Here is a 23,132-nt window from a genome sequence, read left to right on the forward strand (position 1 = left end):
ACTCCCAAACAATCGTGAACAGGCGTTTTCCAGATTCAACTAACTTCAACGAACACTAAAGAACAGGCCCGAAATGAAGGACCATTTCATTGCCTTTATGAAAAGAATCTTTGACAATGATCATGCCGAACCAGCTCCACCACTTAAAAAACTCCAAGAGTGCTGGTACCTGCCTTTCTTCGGAGTGTATCATCCACGTAAGCCAAAACAAATCAGGGTAGTATTCGACTCCAGTGCCAAGCATCAAGGCGTATCCCTGAACGATGTTCTTCTCACTGGTCCTAACCTAACCAACAACCTTGTAGGTGTACTTATGAGGTTCAGAAGAGAGCCAGTTGCCATAACTGCTGATATTGAACAAATGTTTCATTGCTTCGTTGTACAAGAAGACCACAGGAACTTCCTAAGGTTTCTGTGGTACCGTGACAACAACATGGACAATGAAATGATTGAGTACCGCATGAAGGTACATGTTTTCGGAAATAGCCCTTCACCTGCGGTTGCCACATACGGTTTACGAAGAACTGCTCTTGATGGAGAAAAGGAGTATGGTGTGGATGCTCGACACTTCGTTGAGAGAGACTTCTATGTCGACGATGGACTTAAATCTTTACCTGTAGATGGAGAAGCCATAGATCTGCTCCAAAGGACACAAGGTATGCTTTCTGAGGCTAACCTCAGACTACACAAGATTGCTTCAAATAGTGTTGCTGTTATGAAGGCCTTTCAACCTGGCGACCATGCCACAGGGTTTAAAGACTTAAATCTGGGAATGGACATTCCACCTGTACAGAGAAGTCTGGGCATACGGTGGGACTTGTTAAAGGACACCTTTGGCTTTCAAGTCAGCTCTGCAGATAAGCCATTTACCAAACGTGGTGTTCTGTCGGTGGTGAATAGTCTATACGATCCACTGGGATTTGTAGCCCCCATTACCATACAAGGAAAAGCCCTATTGAGACAGCTCTCAGAGACTATTACAGATTGGGATGCTCCACTACCAATAGACAAGCTTTCAAGGTGGGAGTCCTGGAAACATTCTCTACATGCCTTAGATGGAATTTGTATACCACGTTGCTACACTTCAGCTTCCATTGCTACATGTCAGAGAAAAGAGCTTCACATTTTCTCAGATGCGTCTACTGAGGCCATAGCAGCTGTTGCCTACCTCAAGGTAAGAGACTCTTTTAATCAAACCCATATAGGTTTTCTGTTTGGGAAAGCTAAGTTAGCTCCTAAGCCTGAACACACAATTCCCAGACTTGAACTTTGTGGGACCGTGCTGGCTGTAGAAATTGCAGATTTCATTCTGCGGGAGCTAGACATTCAGATAGACGACGTCAAGTTCTACACAGATAGCAAAGTTGTTCTGGGCTACATATACAACCAGACTAAACGTTTCTATGTCTATGTCAGCAACCGTGTAGAAAGAATCAGGAAATCATCTAAGCCCAATCAATGGCATTATGTTCCATCTGAAATTAATCCTGCAGATCATGCCACCAGGCCGGTGTCTGCAAGTGTCTTTGCAAATTCTTCTTGGTTAACAGGCCCTGAATTCCTGCTAGATCATCCAGAAGAATCCACAGCTGATGTCTTCAGTCTTCTAGAACTGGACAACTATCCAGAGATTCGTCCTGAAGTAAAAACCCTTGTCACCAGAACTGAACAAAGACTTGTCTTGGGCTGTCAACGCTTTGAACGTTTCTCCAAGTGGACAAGGCTTGTACGTACCATTGCAAGGTTAGTCCACATTGCACACTGCTTTCACACAAAGCCCACAGATATTCACTGTCAAGGTTGGCACGTGTGCCAAAGGTTTCTTTCTGCAAGGGATATTGCTGAAAGTGAACTGTTCATAATACGCAGTGTACAACAGGATGTCTTTGGCTCAGAAAGTAAATGTATCCGTGACAAGAGGGGCATTCCAAAAAACTGTCCTATAGCTAACCTGAATCCATTCATTGACGATGATGGCATGTTAAGGGTTGGAGGACGATTAAACAAGGCTAAGTTGGGAGGTCAAGAACAGAATCCTCTCATTATACCCGCTCGCAATCATATCACCACTTTGCTCATACGGCACTACCATGAAAGGGTTAAGCACCAAGGTAGACATTTCACAGAGGGTGTCATAAGAGCTGCAGGCCTTTGGATTATAGTAGCAAAAAGACAGATCACAGCTACACTGCATAGCTGTGTTCAGTGCAGAGGTAAACATCAGCAACAACAAATGTCAGATTTGCCAGCTAACAGGTTAAGTACTGATCCACCTTTCACTAATGTTGGTTTGGATGTCTTTGGACCATGGATGGTAACAGCCCGCAGAACTTGAGGTGGCCAAGCAAATAGCAAACGATGGGCAGTGCTGTTCACTTGCATGAGTGTGCGTGCAGTACACATTGAAGTAATAGAAAATATGGATGCCTCAAGCTTCATAAATGCTCTAAGGCGATTTCTTGCCATCAGAGGACCAGTCAAAACCTTAAGATCTGACTGTGGAACTAATTTCGTTGGAGCCTGTCGAGAGCTACATCTCAACTCTAGGCCAATTCAAGACCTTTTAGCTGAAAGGGGCTGTACATGGATTTTCAATCCTCCTCATTCTTCCCATATGGGTGGCTCCTGGGAGAGAATGATAGGCATCACACGTAAAATACTGGACTCCATGCTTATGGACTTGAAATCCACAAGACTCACCCATGAGATTCTAACCACCTTCCTGGCAGAAGCATCTGCCATAATCAATTCAAGACCACTTGTTCCAGTTTCTGTAGATCCAGAGGCCCCAACTCTCCTTTCTCCAGCTACTCTTCTTACCCAGAAGCTTGGGTCTATTCCTGTTCCCCCTGGAGACTTTAAAACAGGAAATCTGTGCTACAATCAGTGGAAGCGAGTACAACACCTTGCCAACTGCTTCTGGAATCGTTGGAAGATGGAGTATCTCTCTACTCTGCAAGGACGCAGGAAATGGCAACGTCTGAACCCTAACATCAAGGTTGGAGATCTTGTTCTCCTCAAGGACCAGCAAGCTGAAAGAATCGAATGGCCCATGGGACTGATTGTAAAGAGCATTCCTAGTGATGATGGAAAGGTGCGTAAGGTGGAGGTGAAAGTTGCAAGACAAGGGACTATAAAAACTTTCATCAGACCGATCACAGAACTTATCTTGCTCTTGCCCTTTGGAAACTGAACTTACTTATGTATGCTGTTGGATTCTTCCTGTGACTTCAAGAAGGAAGTATCTTGAACTTTAATTGAAAACAACTTGAAGTTTATATTATAGTTGTTCTTGCATTATATGTATGTTCTCCTTATATCTTTCAGGTCTTCAAGACATCTCTGCAAATTACATTGTTATGCATAACTTCCGTTATGATTTAAATAGTGACATTTATTATGCCAAACGGGGAGTGTGCTGCCTCAATGAGGCATAGAATATTTCATAGCCTCTGTTATGTTCATGTTGTTATAGTTAAGAAGTTATATATTTTTATGCCATTGTTTTCTAGGCTTCCCTGTGTTTGTTCTGTACTGCCATCTACTGTCACTTTTTGGTAATGCTCCTGTTTTCCAGTATCCTACCTCTGACCTTACTATGCATTTCCTTTTTGTGTATTGCTCCGCCCTTGTAGTTTTATGATGTTTTCCTGTGTCATGGCTGCAGCTAACAGCCTCATGTAACAAGCACTCATGTTAATACATTGCTAGCTACGATCAGTATCATCTTTTGACCGCATAATACTTTAACCATTCATTCATCTGCTGTATTCATTATCTGCTGTAACCTGATATTCAGAATAAAGCAACTTTGTGGATGAACAAGGTATTGGTGAGTTCAGCTATCTGACAAGGATTGTCTGCAGTGATTGTATATTCTTATACAGGCCAGGCATAGAGGTCTCAACAAGGGATAGATCATTATTACAACTATCTGAGTCAGAATAAAATTGAATAAACTTTCTATTTACTTCTATTATTGAATCTGATTTGTTACATTGGAGACCTTTGTGACAAAGCATACAATGCACTATAGTGCACTCGCTGCTGATTAGTGGCTGCACATACAAACCTCTTGTCATTGGCTCACCTGATATGTTCAGCTAGCACAAAGTAGTGCATTGATGTTGCTTCAATAAAGGATACCAGAAGAATGAAGCAAATTTCATAATAGAAGTAAATTGGAAACCAAATGTACAGGACACTGTCCCTTTAAGTCTGTGATCATGTGACATAAACAGCAGCAGCTGAAGGTGCAGAATACACTTACTAAGGTCTTTACCAACAACAAGAATCAGTCACAGATCAGTGGGATAAACGTTCTGATGATAAACAGGTGCAGCTAATAGAAATAAGAAATGTATTATAAAATAACCTCATTAGAAATAAAATAATATGCAGATCACAAGATATTTATCATTAGATCAGTATATGTGATGAGACTGATACAACAGGGCCATAAGCTGAGTGATATTTATTACTGGAGCAAATAGAAGATTCAAAATCATTTTAAACCCTTAACGACTGTGACGTGCCCTTTTAAGGGATTGTCTGTCTGTCTGTAATAGAGCGAGTCTTGCTGCACTATTAGACCCTCCTACACTCTTGATAAAATAGTGCAGTTTCACAGCTGGCAGCGAGACCGCACTATTAAATAAACACCCCCATAGAAAGACCAGCAACGTCATTAAGAGATGAAATTGAAAATTGTTAATCTTGGCTCTACAGGTAATTATAAACCTTTAGGGAAATACAGGATTCTGGTTGGCTGATACTTATAAATCTGTTGCTCATTGGATAACAGGAACAACCCCCACAAATTTATTATTAGATAGACCTCATCAAGCTTGAAAATATGGTTTGGTTCTGCTACAAATTAATTTTACAGAATGTTATAAATCATTATGTATTAAATTAGACTGGCGTCAAGCTATCAGACAGTTGAAAAATCCAAGTCAAGCTATCAGACACTGTTTTGGAGCTATCAGAGAGTTATAAAACAGTAGTCAAGCTATCAGACACTTATTTGTTAGCACTTTCTTAAGACTATCAAAGGCTGTACCATACATATATGCTAATAAGAAATGTTTTAATGAATACAACAAGCATTTTTTATATAAATGTCACTCAAATTTAAAAAAAAACATAATTTATGCTTACCTGATAAATTCCTTTCTCCTGTAGTGTAGTCAGTCCACGGGTCATCCATTACTTATGGAATATTTCTCTTCCTAACAGGAAACTGCAAGAGAATTACCCAGCAGAGCTTGCTATATAGCTCCTCCCCTCACCTGTCATACTCAGTCATTCGACGAAGCATACGAGAAAGGAGGAACCATAGGGTACAGTGGTGACTGGAGTTTAATTAAAATTTAGACCTGCCGTAAAAACAGGGCGGGCCGTGGACTGACTACACTACAGGAGAAAGGAATTTATCAGGTAAGCATAAATTATGTTTTCTCCTGTTAAGTGTAGTCAGTCCACGGGTCATCCATTACTTATGGAATACCAATACCAAAGCTAAAGTACATGGATGAAGGGAGGGACAAGGCAGGAACATTAAACAGAAGGAACCACTGCCTGAAGTACCTTTCTCCCAAACACAGCCTCCGAGGAAGCAAAAGTGTCAAATTTGTAAAATTTTGAAAAAGTGTGAAGCGAAGACCAAGTCGCAGCCTTGCAAATCTGTTCAACAGAGGCCTCATTTTTAAAGGCCCAGGTGGAAGCCACAGCTCTAGTAGAATGAGCTGTAATCCTTTCAGGAGGCTGCTGTCCAGCAGTCTCATAGGCTAATCGTATTATGCTACAAAGCCAAAAAGAGAGAGAGGTAGCCGAAGCCTTTTGACCTCTCCTCTGTCCAGAGTAAACGACAAACAGGGAAGAAGTTTGACGAAAATCCTTAGTTGCCTGCAAATAGAATTTCAGGGCACGGACTACGTCCAGATTATGCAAAAGTCGTTCCTTCTTTGAAGAAGGGTTAGGACACAGAGATGGAACAACAATCTCTTGATTGATATTCTTGTTAGTAACTACCTTAGGTAAGAACCCAGGTTTAGTACGCAGAACTACCTTGTGTGAATGGAAAATCAGATAAGGAGAATCACAATGTAAGGCAGATAACTCAGAGACTCTCCGAGCCGAGGAAATAGCCATCAAAAACAGAACTTTCCAAGATAACAACTTGATATCAATGGAATGAAGGGGTTCAAATGGAACGCCTTGAAGAACATTAAGAACTAAGTTTAAGCTCCACGGCGGAGCAACAGACTTAAACACAGGCTTAATCCTAGTTAAAGCCTGACAGAAAGCCTGAACGTCTGGAACTTCAGCCAGACGTTTGTGTAGAAGAATAGACAGAGCAGAAATCTGTCCCTTTAACGAACTAGTAGATAAGCCCTTTTCTAAACCCTCTTGTAGAAAGGACAATATCCTAGGAATCCTAACCTTACTCCATGAGTAACTCTTGGATTCGCACCAATGTAAATATTTACGCCATATTTTATGGTAAATTTTTCTGGTAACAGGCTTCCTAGCCTGTATTAAGGTATCAATAACCGACTCCGAGAAACCACGCTTTGATAGAATCAAGCGTTCAATCTCCATGCAGTCAGCCTCAGAGAAATTAGGTTTGGATGTTTGAAAGGACCCTGAATTAGAAGGTCCTGTCTCAGAGGCAGAGACCACGGTGGACAGGACGACATGTCCAGTAGGTCTGCATACCAGGTCCTGCGTGGCCACGCAGGCGCTATCAGAATCACCGAAGCTCTCTCCTGTTTGATCTTGGCAATCAAACGAGGAAGCATTGGGAATGGTGGAAACACATAAGCCATGTTGAAGACCCAAGGGTCTGTCAGAGCATCTATCAGCACCGCTCCCGGGTCCCTGGACCTGGATCCTTAACAAGGAAGCTTGGCGTTCTGACGAGACGCCATGAGATCCAGATCTGGTTTGCCCCAACGACGAACCAGTTGAGCAAAGACCTCCCGATGAAGTTCCCACTCTCCCGGATGAAAAGTCTGGCGACTTAGAAAATCCGCCTCCCAGTTCTCCACGCCTGGGATGTAGATCGCTGACAGGTGGCAAGAGTGAGACTCTGCCCAGCGAATTATCTTCGAGACTTCCAACATCGCTAGGGAACTTCTGGTTCCCCCTTGATGGTTGATATAAGCCACAGTCGTGATGTTGTCCGACTGAAATCTGATGAACCTCAGAGTTGCTAACTGAGGCCAAGCTAGGAGAGCATTGAATATTGCTCTTAACTCCAGAATATTTATAGGGAGGAGTTTCTCCTCCTGAGTCCATAATCCCTGAGCTTTCAGGGAATTCCAGATTGCTCCCCAGCCTAGAAGGCTGGCGTCTGTTGTTACAATCGTCCAATCTGGCCTGCGAAAGGTCATCCCCTTGGACAGATGTGGCCGAGACAGCCACCATAGAAGAGAATCTCTGGTCTCTTGATCCAGATTTAGTAGGGGGGACAAATCTGAGTAATCCCCGTTCCACTGACTTAGCATACACAATTGCAGCGGTCTGAGATGCAGGCGCGCAAATGGTACTATGTCCATTGCCGCTACCATTAAGCCGATTACTTCCATGCACTGAGCTACTGACGGGTGTGGAATGGAGTGAAGGACACGGCAAGCATTTAGAAGTTTTAATAACCTGGCCTCTGTCAGGTAAATTTTCATCTCTACAGAATCTATAAGAGTCCCTAGAAAGGGAACTCTTGTAAGTGGTAATAGAGAACTCTTTTCCACGATCACCTTCCACCCATGCGACCTCAGAAATGCCAGAACTATCTCTGTATGAGACTTGGCAGTTTGAAAACTTGACGCTTGTATCAGAATGTCGTCTAGGTACGGAGTCACTGCTATGCCTCGCGGTCTTAGTACCGCCAGAAGTGATCCTAGAATTTTTGTAAAGATTCTTGGAGCCGTAGCTAATCTGAAGGGAAGAGCTACAAACTGGTAATGCCTGTCTAGGAAGGCAAATCTCAAATACCGGTAATGGTCCTTGTGAATCGGTATGTGAAGGTAGGCATCCTTTAAGTCCACCGTGGTCATGTACTGACCCTCTTGGATCATGGGAAGGATGGTTCGAATAGTCTCCATTTTGAATGATGGAACTCTTAGAAATTTGTTTAGGATTTTTAAGTCCAAGATTGGTCTGAAGGTTCCCTCTTTTTTGGGAACCACAAATAGATTTGAATAGAATCCCTGCCCGTGTTCTGTCCGCGGAACTGGGTGGACTACCCCCATTAGTAAGAGGTCTTGTACACAGCATAGAAACGCCTCTTTCTTTGTTTGGTTTGCTGATAACCTTGAAAGATGAAATCTCCCCCGTGGAGGAGAAGTCTTGAAGTCCAGGAGATATCCCTGGGATATGATCTCCAACGCCCAGGGATCCTGGACATCTCTTGCCCAAGCCTGGGCGAAGAGAGAAAGTCTGCCCCCCACTAGATCCGTTTCCGGATAGGGGGCCCTCTCTTCATGCTGTCTTGGGGGCAGCAGCAGGTTTCTTGGCCTGCTTGCCCCTGTTCCAGGACTGGTTAACTTTCCAGCCCTGCCTGTAACGAGCAACAGCTCCTTCCTGTTTTGGAGCGGAGGAAGTTGATGCTGCTCCTGCCTTGAAGTTACGAAAGGCACAAAAATTAGACTGTTTGGCCTTTGATTTGGCCCTGTCCTGAGGTAGAGCATGGCCCTTACCTCCCGTAATGTCAGCAATAATTTCTTTCAAGCCGGGCCCGAATAAGGTCTGCCCTTTGAAAGGAATATTAAGCAATTTAGATTTAGAAGTCACATCAGCTGACCAGGATTTAAGCCATAGCGCTCTGCGCGCTTGGATGGCGAATCCGGAGTTCTTAGCCGTAAGTTTGGTTAAATGCACAACGGCATCAGAAACAAATGCGTTAGCTAGCTTAAGTGTTTTAAGCTTGTTCATTATTTCATCCAATGGAGCTGAGCGAATGGCCTCTTCCAGAGACTCAAACCAGAATGCTGCCGCAGCAGTGACAGACGCAATGCATGCAAGGGGCTGTAAAATAAAACCTTGTTGAACAAACATTTTCTTAAGGTAACCCTCTAATTTTTTATCCATTGGATCTGAAAAGGCACAACTATCCTCCACCGGGATAGTGGTACGCTTAGCTAAAGTAGAAACTGCTCCCTCCACCTTAGGGACCGTCTGCCATAAGTCTCGTGTGGTGGCGTCAATAGGAAACATTTTCCTAAATATGGGAGGAGGGGTAAAAGGCACACCAGGTCTATCCCACTCCTTGCTAATAATCTCTGTAAGTCTTTTTGGTATAGGAAATCCGTCAGTACACACCGGTACCGCATAGTATCTATCCAACCTACATAATTTCTCTGGAATTGCAACCGTGTTACAATCATTCAGAGCCGCTAATACCTCCCCTAGCAATGTGCGGAGGTTCTCTAGCTTAAATTTAAAATTGGAAATCTCTGAATCCAGTCTCCCTGGATCAGATCCGTCACCCACAGAATGAAGCTCTCCGTCCTCACGTTCTGCAAACTGTGACGCAGTATCTGACATGGCTCTCATCTCATCCGCGCGCTCTATCCTTAACCCAGAGCTATCGCGCTTGCCTCTTAAATCTGGCAACTTAGATAATACTTCTGTCATAACAGTAGCCATGTCTTGCAAAGTGATTTGTAAGGGCCTCCCTGATGTACTTGGCGCCACAAAATCACGCACCTCCTGAGCAGGAGGCGCAGGTACTGACACGTGAGGAGAGTTAGTCGGCATAACTTCCCCCTCGTCGTCTGGTGATAATTTCTTTACATGCAAAGATTGACTTTTATTCAAAGTAGCATCAATGCAATTGGTACACAAATTTCTATTGGGCTCCACATTGGCCTTTAAACATAGTGAACAAAGAGATTCATCAAAGTCAGACATGTTTTAACAAACTAGCAATGAGACTAGCAAACTTGGAAATACTTTTCAAAATTAATTTACAAGCAATATAAAAAACGTTACTGTGCCTTTAAGAAGCACAGAAAAACTGACACAGTTGAAATAACAATGAACAAAAATAGTTATAGCAACCAAATTTTCACAGTAAATGTATTAAGTTAGCAAAGGATTGCACCCACCAGCAAATGGATGATTAACCCCTTAGTACCCAAAAACGGATAACAATTATATAATTAACGTTTTTCTCACAGTCAAATACACTGTCACAGGACTACTGTGACTGATTACCTCCCTCAAAATGGATTTTGAAGACCCCTGAGCTCTCTAGAGACGATCTGGATCATGGAGGATGAAGTAGACAGATTGTGACTGAATTTTTACTGCGCAAAAAAGCGCTAAAATAGGCCCCTCCCACTCATATTACAACAGTGGGGAAGCTCAGAAACTGTTTCTATGCAGAAAACAAAAATGGCCATGTGGTAAAAATCAAGCCCCAATAAGTTTTATCACCAAGTACCTCACAAAAAACGATTAACATGCCAGTAAACGTTTTAAACATACATTTAAAAGTTATGTATTATTATTTACAAGCCTGCTACCAGTCGCTTTTACTGCAGTTAAGGCTCATACATTATTTCAGTATTTACAGTATTTTCAGAGTCAATTCCATTCCTTAGAAAATACATTCAGTGCACACACACATCAGCCTGATACCAGTCGCTATCACTGCATTTAAGGCTGAACTTACTTTACAATGGTATCAGCAGTATTTTCTCAGTCAATTCCATTCCTCAGAAAATAATTTACTGCACATACCTCTTTGTTGCAGGGGGACCCTGCATGCTATTCCCCTTCTCTGAAGTTACCTCACTTTTCCTCAGATGAGAACAGCCAGTGGGTCTTAGTTACGTCTGCTAAGACCATAGAAAAAAACCCAGGCAGATTCTTCTTCTAAAGCTGCCTGAGAATAAACAGCACACTCCGGTGCCATTTAAAAATAACAAACTTTTGATTGTAGAAATAAACTAAGTTAAAAAACACCACAGATCTCTCACAGCTTCCTATCTAGTTAGGCTGCAAGAGAATGACTGAGTATGACAGGTGAGGGGAGGAGCTATATAGCAAGCTCTGCTGGGTAATTCTCTTGCAGTTTCCTGTTAGGAAGAGAAATATTCCATAAGTAATGGATGACCCGTGGACTGACTACACTTAACAGGAGAAATAGTAATTTTCCAGCATTTCTCTAAGCATTAAAAACAAAATTCCCCATTGTGCCACTAAATTTTCACCACAGCTATCTCACACAATGACCCCTCTATGATATCACAAATTATGGGGACTTTTTACTGTGGAATTTTAAAAATATTGTGCCCCAAATATCCCTCAAATTGCAAAAATAGGCAGATTCAAACAATTTCACTTGGCGATAAAAACAAAATCTCCCATTGTGCCACTAAATTTTCACCAGAGCTATCTCACACAATGACCCCTCTACGATATCTCAAATTATGGTGACTTTTTACTGTGGAATTTTAAAAATATTGGGCCCCAAATATCCCTAAAATTGCAAAAATCGGCACTTGCCACCAATTTCACTTAGGAATAAAAACAAAATCTCCAATTCTGTCACTAAATTTTCACCAGAGCTATCTCACACAATGACCCCTCTACGATATCACAAATTATGGGGACTTTTTACTGTGGAATTTTAAAAATATTGGGCCCCAAATGTCCCTCAAATTGCAAAAATATGCATTTTTCAGCAAATTCACTTAATAAAAACAAAATCTCCCATTGTGCCACTAAATATTGCCCACAGCTATCTCACACAATGACCCCTCTATGATATCACAAATTATGGTGACTTTTTACTGTGGAATTTTAAAAATATTGGGCACCAAATGTCTCAAATTGCAAAAATAGGCACATTCAAACAATTTCACTTGGGGATAAAAACAAAATCTCCCATTGTGCCATTAAATTTTAACCAGAGCTATCTCACACAATGACCCCTCTACAATATCACAAATTATGGGGACTTTTTACAGTGGAACTTTAAAAATATTGGGCCCCAAATGTCTCAAATTGCAAAAAACATAATTTATGCTTACCTGATAAATTTATTTCTCTTGTAGTGTATCCAGTCCACGGATCATCCATTACTTGTGGGATAATCTCCTTCTCAACAGGAAGTTGCAAGAAGATCACCCACAGCAGAGCTGCTATATAGCTCCTCCCCTCACTGCCATATCCAGTCATTCGACCGAAACAAGCCGAGAAAGGAGAAACCATAGGGTGCAGTGGTGACTGTAGTTTAATTAAAATTTAGACCTGCCTTAAAAGGACAGGGCGGGTCGTGGACTGGATACACTACAAGAGAAATAAATTTATCAGGTAAGCATAAATTATGTTTTCTCTTGTTAAGTGTATCCAGTCCACGGATCATCCATTACTTGTGGGATACCAATACCAAAGCTAAAGTACACGGATGATGGGAGGGACAAGGCAGGAACTTAAACGGAAGGAACCACGGCCTGTAGAACCTTTCTCCCAAAAACAGCCTCCAAAGAAGCAACAGTATCAAATTTGTAAAATTTTGAAAAGGTGTGAAGCGAAGACCAAGTCGCAGCCTTGCAAATCTGTTCAACAGAGGCCTCATTTTTAAAGACCCGGGTGGAAGCCACAGCTCTAGTAGAATGAGCTGTAATCCTTTCAGGGGGCTGCTGTCCAGCAGTCTCATAGGCTAAGCGTATTATGCTCCGAAGCCAAAAGGAGAGAGAGGTTGCCGAAGCTTTTTGACCTCTCCTCTGTCCAGAGTAAACGACAAACAGGGCAGATGTTTGACGAAAATCTTTAGTAGCCTGTAAGTAAAACTTCAAGGCACGGACTACGTCCAGATTATGCAAAAGACGTTCCTTCTTTGAAGAAGGATTAGGACACAATGATGGGACAACAATCTCTTGATTGATATTCCTGTTAGAAACCACCTTAGGTAAAAACCCAGGTTTGGTACGCAGAACTACCTTGTCTGAATGAAAAATCAGATAAGGAGAATCACATTGTAAGGCAGATAACTCAGAGACTCTTCGAGCCGAGGAAATAGCCATCAAAAACAGAACTTTCCAAGATAAAAGTTTAATATCAATGGAATGAAGGGGTTCAAACGGAACTCCCTGAAGAACTTTAAGAACCAAGTTTAAGCTCCACGGGGGAGCAACAGTTTTAAACACAGGCTTAATCCTAACCAAAGCCTGACAAAATGCCTGGACGTCTGGAACCTCTGCCAGACGCTTGTGCAAAAGAATAGACAGAGCAGAGATCTGTCCCTTTAAAGAACTAGCTGATAAACCTTTGTCCAAACCCTCTTGGAGAAAGGACAATATCCTAGGAATCCTAATCTTACTCCATGAGTAACTCTTGGATTCACACCAATAAAGATATTTACGCCATATCTTATGGTAGATTTTCCTGGTGACAGGCTTTCGTGCCTCTATTAAGGTATCAATGACTGACTCGGAGAAGCCACGCCTTGATAGAATCAAGCGTTCAATCTCCATGCAGTCAGTCTCAGAGAAATTAGATTTGGATGATTGAAAGGACCTTGTATTAGAAGGTTCTGCCTCAGAGGCAGAGTCCATGGTGGAAGAGATGACATGTCCACTAGGTCTGCATACCAGGTCCTGCGTTGCCACGCAGGCGCTATCAGAATCACCGATGCTCTCAACTGTTTGATTTTGGCAATCAGTCGAGGGAGCAGAGGAAACGGTGGAAACACATAAGCCAGGTTGAAGAACCAAGGAGCTGCTAGAGCATCTATCAGCGTCGCTCCCGGGTCCCTGGACCTGGATCCGTAACAAGGAAGCTTGGCGTTCTGGCGAGACGCCATGAGATCCCGTTCTGGTTTGCCCCAACGATGGACCAGTTGAGCAAACACCTCCGGATGGAGTTCCCACTCCCCCGGATGAAAAGTCTGACGACTTAGAAAATCCGCCTCCCAGTTCTCTACGCCTGGGATGTGGATCGCTGACAGGTGGCAAGAGTGAGACTCTGCCCAGCGAATTATCCTTGAGACTTCTAACATCGCTAGGGAACTCCTGGTTCCCCCTTGATGGTTGATGTAAGCCACAGTCGTGATGTTGTCTGACTGAAATCTGATAAACCTCAGGGTTGCTAACTGAGGCCAAGCTACAAGAGCATTGAATATTGCTCTTAACTCCAGAATATTTATTGGGAGGAGTTTCTCCTCCTGAATCCACGATCCCTGAGCCTTCAGGGAGTTCCAGACTGCACCCCAACCTAGAAGGCTGGCATCTGTTGTTACAATCGTCCAATCTGGCCTGCGAAAGGACATACCCTTGGAGAGATGGACCCGAGATAGCCACCAGAGAAGAGAATCTCTGGTCTCTCGATCCAGATTTAGTAGAGGGGACAAATCTGAGTAATCCCCATTCCACTGACTTAGCAGGCATAATTGCAGCGGTCTGAGATGCAGGCGCGCAAATGGCACTATGTCCATTGCCGCTACCATTAAGCCGATTACTTCCATGCACTGAGCCACTGACGGGCGTGGAATGGAATGAAGGACACAGCAAGAATTTAGAAGTTTTGATAACCTGGAATCCGTCAGGTAAATTTTCATCTCTACAGAATCTATAAGAGTCCCTAGGAAGGAGACTCTTGTGAGTGGGGATAGAGAACTCTTTTCCACGTTCACTTTCCATCCATGCGACCTCAGAAATGCCAGAATTATCTCTGTATGAGACTTGGCAATTTGAAAGCTTGACGCCTGTATCAGGATGTCGTCTAGATAAGGAGCCACCGCTATGCCTCGCGGTCTTAGAACCGCCAGAAGTGAGCCCAGAACCTTTGTAAAAATTCTCGGGGCTGTGGCCAACCCGAAGGGAAGAGCTACAAATTGGTAATGCCTGTCTAGAAAGGCAAACCTTAGGAACCGATGATGATCTTTGTGAATCGGTATGTGAAGGTAGGCATCCTTTAAGTCCACTGTGGTCATGTACTGACCCTCTTGGATCATGGGTAGGATGGTCCGAATAGTTTCCATTTTGAATGATGGAACTCTGAGGAATTTGTTTAAGATCTTTAGATCCAAGATTGGTCTGAAGGTTCCCTCTTTCTTGGGAACCACAAACAGATTTGAATAAAATCCCTGTCCTTGTTCCGTCCGCGGAACTGGATGGATCACTCCCATTACTAGGAGGTCTTGCACACAGCTTAGGAATGCCTCTTTCTTTATCTGGTTTGCTGATAACCTTGAAAGATGAAATCTCCCTTGTGGAGGAGAAGCTTTGAAGTCCAGAAGATATCCCTGAGATATGATCTCCAACGCCCAGGGATCCTGAACATCTCTTGCCCACGCCTGGGCGAAGAGAGAAAGTCTGCCCCCCACTAGATCCGTTTCCGGATAGGGGGCCGTTCCTTCATGCTGTCTTGGGGGCAGCAGCAGGCTTTCTGGCCTGCTTGCCCTTGTTCCAGGACTGGTTAGGTTTCCAGGCCTGTCTGGAATGAGCAACAGTTCCCTCTTGTTTTGAAGCGGAGGAAGTTGATGCTGCTCCTGCCTTGAAATTTCGAAAGGCACGGAAATTAGACTGTTTGGCGTTTGATTTGGCCCTGTCCTGAGGAAGGGTATGACCCTTGCCTCCAGTAATGTCAGCAATAATTTCCTTCAAGCCAGGCCCGAATAAGGTCTGCCCCTTGAAAGGAATGTTGAGTAATTTAGACTTTGAAGTCACATCAGCTGACCAGGATTTAACCCATAGCGCCCTACGCGCCTGGATGGCGAATCCGGAATTCTTAGCAGTTAGTTTAGTCAAATGAACAATGGCATCAGAAACAAATGAGTTAGCTAGCTTAAGTGTTCTAAGCTTGTCAATAATTTCATTCAATGGAGCTGTATGGATGGCCTCTTCCAGGGCCTCAAACCAGAATGCCGCCGCAGCAGTGACAGGCGCAATGCATGCAAGGGGCTGTAAAATAAAACCTTGTTGAATAAACATTTTCTTAAGGTAACCCTCCAATTTTTTATCCATTGGATCTGAAAAAGCACAACTGTCCTCAACCGGAATAGTGGTACGCTTTGCTAAAGTAGAAACTGCTCCCTCCACCTTAGGGACCGTCTGCCATAAGTCCCGTGTAGTGGCGTCTATTGGAAACATTTTTCTAAATATAGGAGGTGGGGAAAAGGGCACACCGGGTCTATCCCATTCCTTGCTAATAATTTCTGTAAGCCTTTTAGGTATAGGAAAAACATCAGTACACACCGGCACCGCATAGTATCTATCCAGCCTACACAATTTCTCTGGAATTGCAACTGTGTTACAGTCATTCAGAGCAGCTAATACCTCCCCAAGCAATACACGGAGGTTCTCAAGCTTAAATTTAAAATTAGAAATCTCTGAATCAGGTTTCCCCAAGTCAGAGATGTCACCCACAGACTGAAGCTCTCCGTCCTCATGTTCTGCATACTGTGACGCAGTATCAGACATGGCTCTTAAAGCATTTGCGCGCTCTGTATCTCTTCTAACCCCAGAGCTATCGCGCTTGCCTCTTAATTCAGGCAATCTAGATAATACTTCTGACAGGGTATTATTCATAAATGCAGCCATGTCCTGCAAGGTAATCGCTATGGGCGTCCCTGATGTAATTGGCGCCATACTAGCGTGCGTCCCCTGAGCAGAAGGCGAAGGGTCTGACACGTGGGGAGAGTTAGTCGGCATAACTTCCCCCTCGACAGAACCCTCTGGTGATAATTCTTTTATAGATAAAGACTGATCTTTACTGTTTAAGGTGAAATCAATACATTTAGTACACATTCTCCTATGGGGCTCCACCATGGCTTTTAAACATAATGAACAAGTAGGTTCCTCTGTGTCAGACATGTTTAAACAGACTAGCAATGAGACTAGCAAGCTTGAAAAACACTTTAAAACAAGTTTACAAGCAATATAAAAAACGTTACTGCGCCTTTAAGAAAAACAAATTTTGTCCAAATTTGAAATAACAGTGAAAAAAGGCAGTTACACTAACGAAATTTTTACAGTGTATGTAATAAGTTAGCAGAGCATTGCACCCACTTGCAAATGGATGATTAACCCCTTAATACCAAAAACGGAATAACAAATGACAAAAACGTTTTTCAAACAGTCACAACAACTGCCACAGCTCTACTGTGGCTTTTTACCTCCCTCAATACGACTTTTGAAGCCTTTTGAGCCCTTCAGAGAAGTCCTGGATCATGCAGGAAGAAGCTGGATGTCTGTGTCTGTAATTTTTGCTGCGCAAAAAAGCGCTAAAATAGGCCCCTCCCACTCATATTACAACAGTGGAAAGCCTCAGGGAACTGTTTCTAGGCAAAATTCAAGCCAGCCATGTGGAAAAAACTAGGCCCCAAAAAGTTTTATCACCAAACATATATAAAAAACGATTAAACATGCCAGCAAACGTTTTAAAATACACTTTTATAAGAGTATGTATCTCTATTAATAAGCCTGATAACAGTCGCTATCACTGCATTTAAGGCTTTACTTACATTACTTCGGTATCAGCAGCATTTTCTAGCAAATTACATCCCTAGAAAAATATTAACTGCACATACCTTATTGCAGGAAGACCTGCACGCCATTCCCCCTCTGAAGTTACCTCACTCCTCAGAATATGTGAGAACAGCAAAGGATCTTAGTTACTTCTGCTAAGATCATAGAAAACGCAGGTAGATTCTTCTTCTAAATACTGCCTGAGATAAACAGTACACTCCGGTACCATTTAAAAATAACAAACTTTTGATTGAAGAAATAAACTAAGTATAAAACACCACAGTCCTCTTACGACCTCCATCTTTGTTGAGAGTTGCAAGAGAATGACTGGATATGGCAGTGAGGGGAGGAGCTATATAGCAGCTCTGCTGTGGGTGATCCTCTTGCAACTTCCTGTTGAGAAGGAGAATATCCCACAAGTAATGGATGATCCGTGGACTGGATACATTTAACAAGAGAAATAGGCATTTTTCAGCAATTTCCCTTAGGGATAAAAACAAAATATCCCATTGTGACACTAAATTTTCACCAGAGCTATCTCACACAATGACCCCTCTACGATATCACAAATTATGGGGACTTTTTACTGTGGAATTTAAAAATCTATTGGGCCCCAAATGTCCCTCAAATTGCAAAAATAGGCACATTCAAACAATTTCACTTGGGGATAAAAACAAAATCTTCCATTGTGCCACTAAATTTTCACCAGAGCTATCTCACACAATGACCCCTCTATATCATCACAAATTATGGTGACTTCTTACTGTGGAATTTTAAAACTATTCAGCCCCAATTGTCCCTCAAATTGCAAAAATAGGCACATTCAAACAATTTCACTTGGGGATAAAAACAAAATCTTCCATTGTGCCACTAAATTTTAACCACAGCTATCTCACACAATGACCCTCTACGATATCACAAATTATGGGGACTTTTTACTGTGGAATTTTAAAAATATTGGGCCCAAATATCCATCTAATTGCAAAAATCGGCACTTGTCAGCAATTTCACTTAGGAATAAAAACAAAATCTCCCATTGTGCCACTAAATTTTCACCACAGCTATCTCACACAATGATCCCTCTACTATATGACAAATTATGGGGACTTTTTACTGTGGAATTTTAAAAATATTGGGCCCCAAATGTCCCTCAAATTGCAAAAATAGGCACATTCAAACAATTTCACTTGGGGATAAAAACAACTGAAGAGGTCTGAGATGGATCCTGGCGAATGGCATATCTATGCTGGACACCATGAGCCCAATCACCTCCATACACAGGGCCACAGATGGCCTTAAGGATGTCTGGAGGGCAAGACAATTGGAAGTAATTTTGCAACGTCTCTGGTCTGTAAGGAATATCTTCATAGATATGGAATCTATTATCGTGCCCAGGAACTCCACTCTGGTACTGGGAACCAGAGAAGTCTTTCCTAAGTTTATCTTCCATCCATGAGATTGAAGAAGTAGAAGAGCTCTTGAATGATCTACTGCCAGCCGGCAGGACGGAGCCTGGATCAGGATGTCGTCCAAATGCGGCGCTACTGCAATACTTCTGGATCTCACCACCGCAAGTAGGGCCCACAGAACATTCTTAAAGACTCTTGGGGCAGTAGCTAGACCAAAATGAAGAGCAACATACTGGAAGTGTTGATCCAGATAAGCAAATCTTAAGAACTTGAAGTGCTCCTTGTGTATTGGCACATCAAGGTAAGCATCCTTCAAGTCTATTGTAGACATGAACTGTCCCTCTTGAACTAAGGGCAGGATAGACCTTATCATCTCCATCTTGAACGATAGGACCAACAGAAACTTGTTTAAACACTTTAGGTCTAGAATCGGGCGAAACATACCCTCCTTCTTTGGGACCACAAAAAGGTTTGAGTAGTACCTCAGACATCTCTCTGCTAGAGGTACTCGCACAATTACTTCTACTGAGGAGAGATCTCTCACCCTAGAAAAGCATCTCTTTTTTCTGGCCTTGAAGACAGGTTTGATAAGAGGAATCTGTCCCTGGTTGGATGAGATTTAAACCTATCCTGTAACCCTGAGCAATGACCTCCAGAACCCAAGGGTTTTGCACGTCTCTCAGTCAAGCCTCCACAAAAAGAGATAGTCTGCCCCTTCATGATGATTTTGTCTTGGCAGACTTCTTTTTCTCTTTGGATTTATTCCAAGATTGAGATGGTTTCAAGTTCCCTTGGAATGATCAGGCTTTGTGGAGGGCTGATGACGTTGGGATTTATCCGAACGAAAGGGACGAAAATTTGGACCCTGTCTTTTAGGCTTATTCTTCTTATACTGCGGTAGAGAGGCACCCTTGCCCCCAGTGACCGTGGATATGATAGAGTCCAGGCCTGTACTGAAAAGAATCTTCCCCTTGAATGGAATGGAAAGCAATCTAGATTTTGAAGTCATGTCAGCAGACCTACGGGCTAGAACAGAAAAGCCTGATGTCTTCAAGCAAATAATCTGCATGTTTGCATCACAGATAAACAAATTATCTACCTTAATTCTTTCCTGGATTTAATTGAGGGGAGTTTCCACATCGATCATCTTTGACAAAGAGTCACACCAATAGGTAGAGGCTCCAGCCACCACAGTAACCACTGCTGCAGGCTGAAATAAATACCCTGTGTGCTGAAACATCTTTCTTAACAGAGTTTCCAGTTTTCCTTAAACGACAAACTATCCTCAAGTGGGATAGTGGTGCGCTTAGCCAGCGTGGAGATAGCTCCATCCACCTTAGGGACAGACCCCCACAAGTCAGGAACCGGGAACAATTTCTTAAAGGAAAAAGAAGGGGAAAAAGAAAATCCAAGTCTCTCCCATTCATTCTTAATAATATTTGCCATCTTTACGGGAACCGGAAAAGTCCGTGGCACCACCTTGTCCTCATAAACCTTATCAAGCTTAGGAATAGAAGTTTCCTCTGGTAATTTTGGTTCTGGAACCTCTAACGTAGCCAACACTTCCTTAAACAGAAAGCGTAAGTGCTCGATCCTAAATCTAAAGTCTGGTTCCTCCGCAACCGGAGGCCTAGAGGCATTCGATTCCGACCCAGAAAGAGGCTCCTCTGAAGTATCAGAGGTGTCTTCAGCCATGGATAATCTAGTATCAGATAAATCCAACAAGTTGTTAGATGACCCCTGGGAAAGATAGCAATATTTAACCTGTCGCTTGCGCTTAGCAGGGCGAGGTAAAGCACTGAAGGCCGCAAACACTGCTGTTTGCAACTGTTCATTAAAGTCTAGCGGTAGGAGCGCCCCTCCCAAAGGAGGATTAGTAGTGTGATGGGGAGCTGCATGTGTAATAGGAGATTATTGCAGGGAACATACCTCACGGGACAGAGACCCCTCAGAGGTGAATTGCTCAGTGGTACTAAACATCTTTGTCTTTTTAGATATAACTACCTTATCGAGGCATGTGGAACATAATTGAGCAGGTGGGTATACCGTAGCCACCTCATAATAAAAACTGGTATTGGACTTAGGTAAAGAGGGAGTACCCTCTAACGCATCAGAGTACTCCATAGCTTGCACTTTTAATATGAATAATAGAAAAAGAGAAATGGCACCTTTATACCCGAATGGCCGGGGCACTCCCTATACCACAGAGAAACCGCTTTGTCTCCTGTAAACTGCACGTTAAGGAAAGAGGAAGATAATGAGGCCACACCCGGTCACATGGAGAGCCATGCAGGACCGCCCCAGCTGCAGGAAGAAAAGTGCTCCAAATTAACAGGCTGCGCAGTTCTCCCAAAATGAAAGTAAAACCTGAATGTTCCCACATCTGCCAGAGCCTCATCCCACACATGTCGCTGCATAAAACATAAAGCAATCATGCATAAATCCCCCCTGTTCAATAATCTCCTTCGGAGATATTCACCCTTGATTCTATACAGATAAAGGAGTCACACTGTGACGCTGTCTTCCTACGTGATCATATGAGATAAAATGGAACAATCTTATCGGAATCATCGCCGTGGAACAGAACACAGCCTCTCAGGTTTGACAGTCTGTTGCATCGCACCTGACATGAACTTGAGTGATAAAAGCAGGCAGTGAAACTCGTCTACATTCATTGCTTAGGAGTTGTTAATACGAGTCTGGATGGTTTCGCAGAAAGACTCTCCCTGCATCTCCAGACCCTAACTTTCGTAAATGCTCTCACTGAGAGGCTGACAAGACTACTTAAATCTCCAGTCCCATAGTGAGGAGTACTACCCTCCATAAGAGACTACTCCGAATCTTACGACACTTCTCTGCCAACCTCCTGTGACGAAAGGCAAAGAATGACTGGGGGATGAGGGACGTGGGGGAGGTATTTAAGCCTTTGGATGGGGTGTTTTTGCCTCCTCCTTGTGGCCAGGTTCTGTATTTCCCACAGCTAAGGAATGAAGCCGTGGACTCTCCTCATATTAAGATGGAAATAGGCACTTTGCAAAAATTTCAGGTATGGATAAAAGCAAAATCCCCCATTGTGCCACTAAAGAGGGGTCATTGTGTGAGACAGCTGTGGTGAAAATGTAATGGCACAATGGGAGATTTTGTTTTTATCCCCAAGTGAATTAGTTGCAAAGTGCATATCTTTGCAATTTGAGGGACATTTGAGGACTAATATTTTTAAAAATCCACATTAAAATTTTTCCATGCTTTATGATATCGTAGAGGGGTCATTGTGTAAGATAGCTGCAGTGAATATTGAGTGGCACAATGGGAGATTTTGTTTTTATCACTTAGTGAAATTGCTGGCAATTACCTATTTTTGCAATTAGATGGATATTTGGGGCCCGTTATTGGTGCCTATTTTGCAAATAGAGAGACATTTGGGGCCCAATATTTTTAAAATTCCACAGTAATAAGTCTCCATAATTTGTGATATCGTAGAGGGGTCATTGTGTGAGATAGCTGTGGTGAAAATGTAGTGGCACAATGGGAGATTTTGTTTTTATCCCTAAGGGAAATAACTGAAAGTGCCTATTTTTGCAATTTGAGACATTTGGGGCCCAATATTTTTAAAATTCCACAGTAAAAATTCCCCATACCTTGTGATATTATAGAGGGGTCATTGTGTGAGATAGCTGTGGTGAAAATTTAGTGGCACAATGGGAGATTTTGTTTATATTCCTAAGTGAAATTGGTGGTAAGTGCCTATTTTTGCAATTAGACAGACATGTGGGGCTCAATATTGTTAAAATTCCACAGTAGAAAGTCCCCATACTTTGTAATATTGTAGAGGGGTCATTGTGTGAGATAGCTCTGGTGAAAATTTAGTGGCACAATGGGAGGTTTTTATTTTTATCCCTAAGTGAAATTGCTGGAATGTTCCTATTTTTGCATTTAGATGGACATTTGGGGCCCAATATTTTTAAAATTCCAAAGTAAAAAATCTCCATAATTTGTGATATCATAGAGGGGTCATTGTGTGAGATAGCTGTGCTGAAAATGTAGTCGCACAATGGGAGATTTTGTTTTTATACCTAAGTAAATTTGCTGAAAAATGCATATTTTTGCAATTTGAGGGACATTTGGGGCCCAATATTTTTAAAATTCCACAGTAAAAAGTCCCCATAATTTGTGATATCGTAGAGGGGTCATTGTGTGAGATAGCTGTGGTGAAAATGTAGTGGCACAATGGGAGATTTTG

At 42.6% G+C, this 23,132-nt stretch overlaps 2 protein-coding genes across 2 annotated transcripts in view; one reads left to right on the plus strand and one right to left on the minus strand.

Moving 5' to 3' along the window:
* LOC128661274 (uncharacterized) overlaps positions 1-23,132 on the plus strand; it is a 322,964-nt gene that overhangs the window by 162,384 nt on the left and 137,448 nt on the right. The window contains exons 4-5 of the mRNA XM_053715548.1: positions 306-1,421; positions 1,551-1,642. Of these exons, the coding sequence (XP_053571523.1) occupies positions 306-1,421; positions 1,551-1,642 (1,208 nt within the window). The remainder of the gene's footprint in view (positions 1-305; positions 1,422-1,550; positions 1,643-23,132) is intronic.
* LOC128659801 (gastrula zinc finger protein XlCGF57.1-like) overlaps positions 1-23,132 on the minus strand; it is a 70,204-nt gene that overhangs the window by 18,222 nt on the left and 28,850 nt on the right. The gene's annotated exons all lie outside the window — the stretch shown is intronic.

This window comes from Bombina bombina, chromosome 5 (assembly GCF_027579735.1).
Source record: "Bombina bombina isolate aBomBom1 chromosome 5, aBomBom1.pri, whole genome shotgun sequence".
NCBI lineage: Eukaryota > Metazoa > Chordata > Amphibia > Anura > Bombinatoridae > Bombina > Bombina bombina.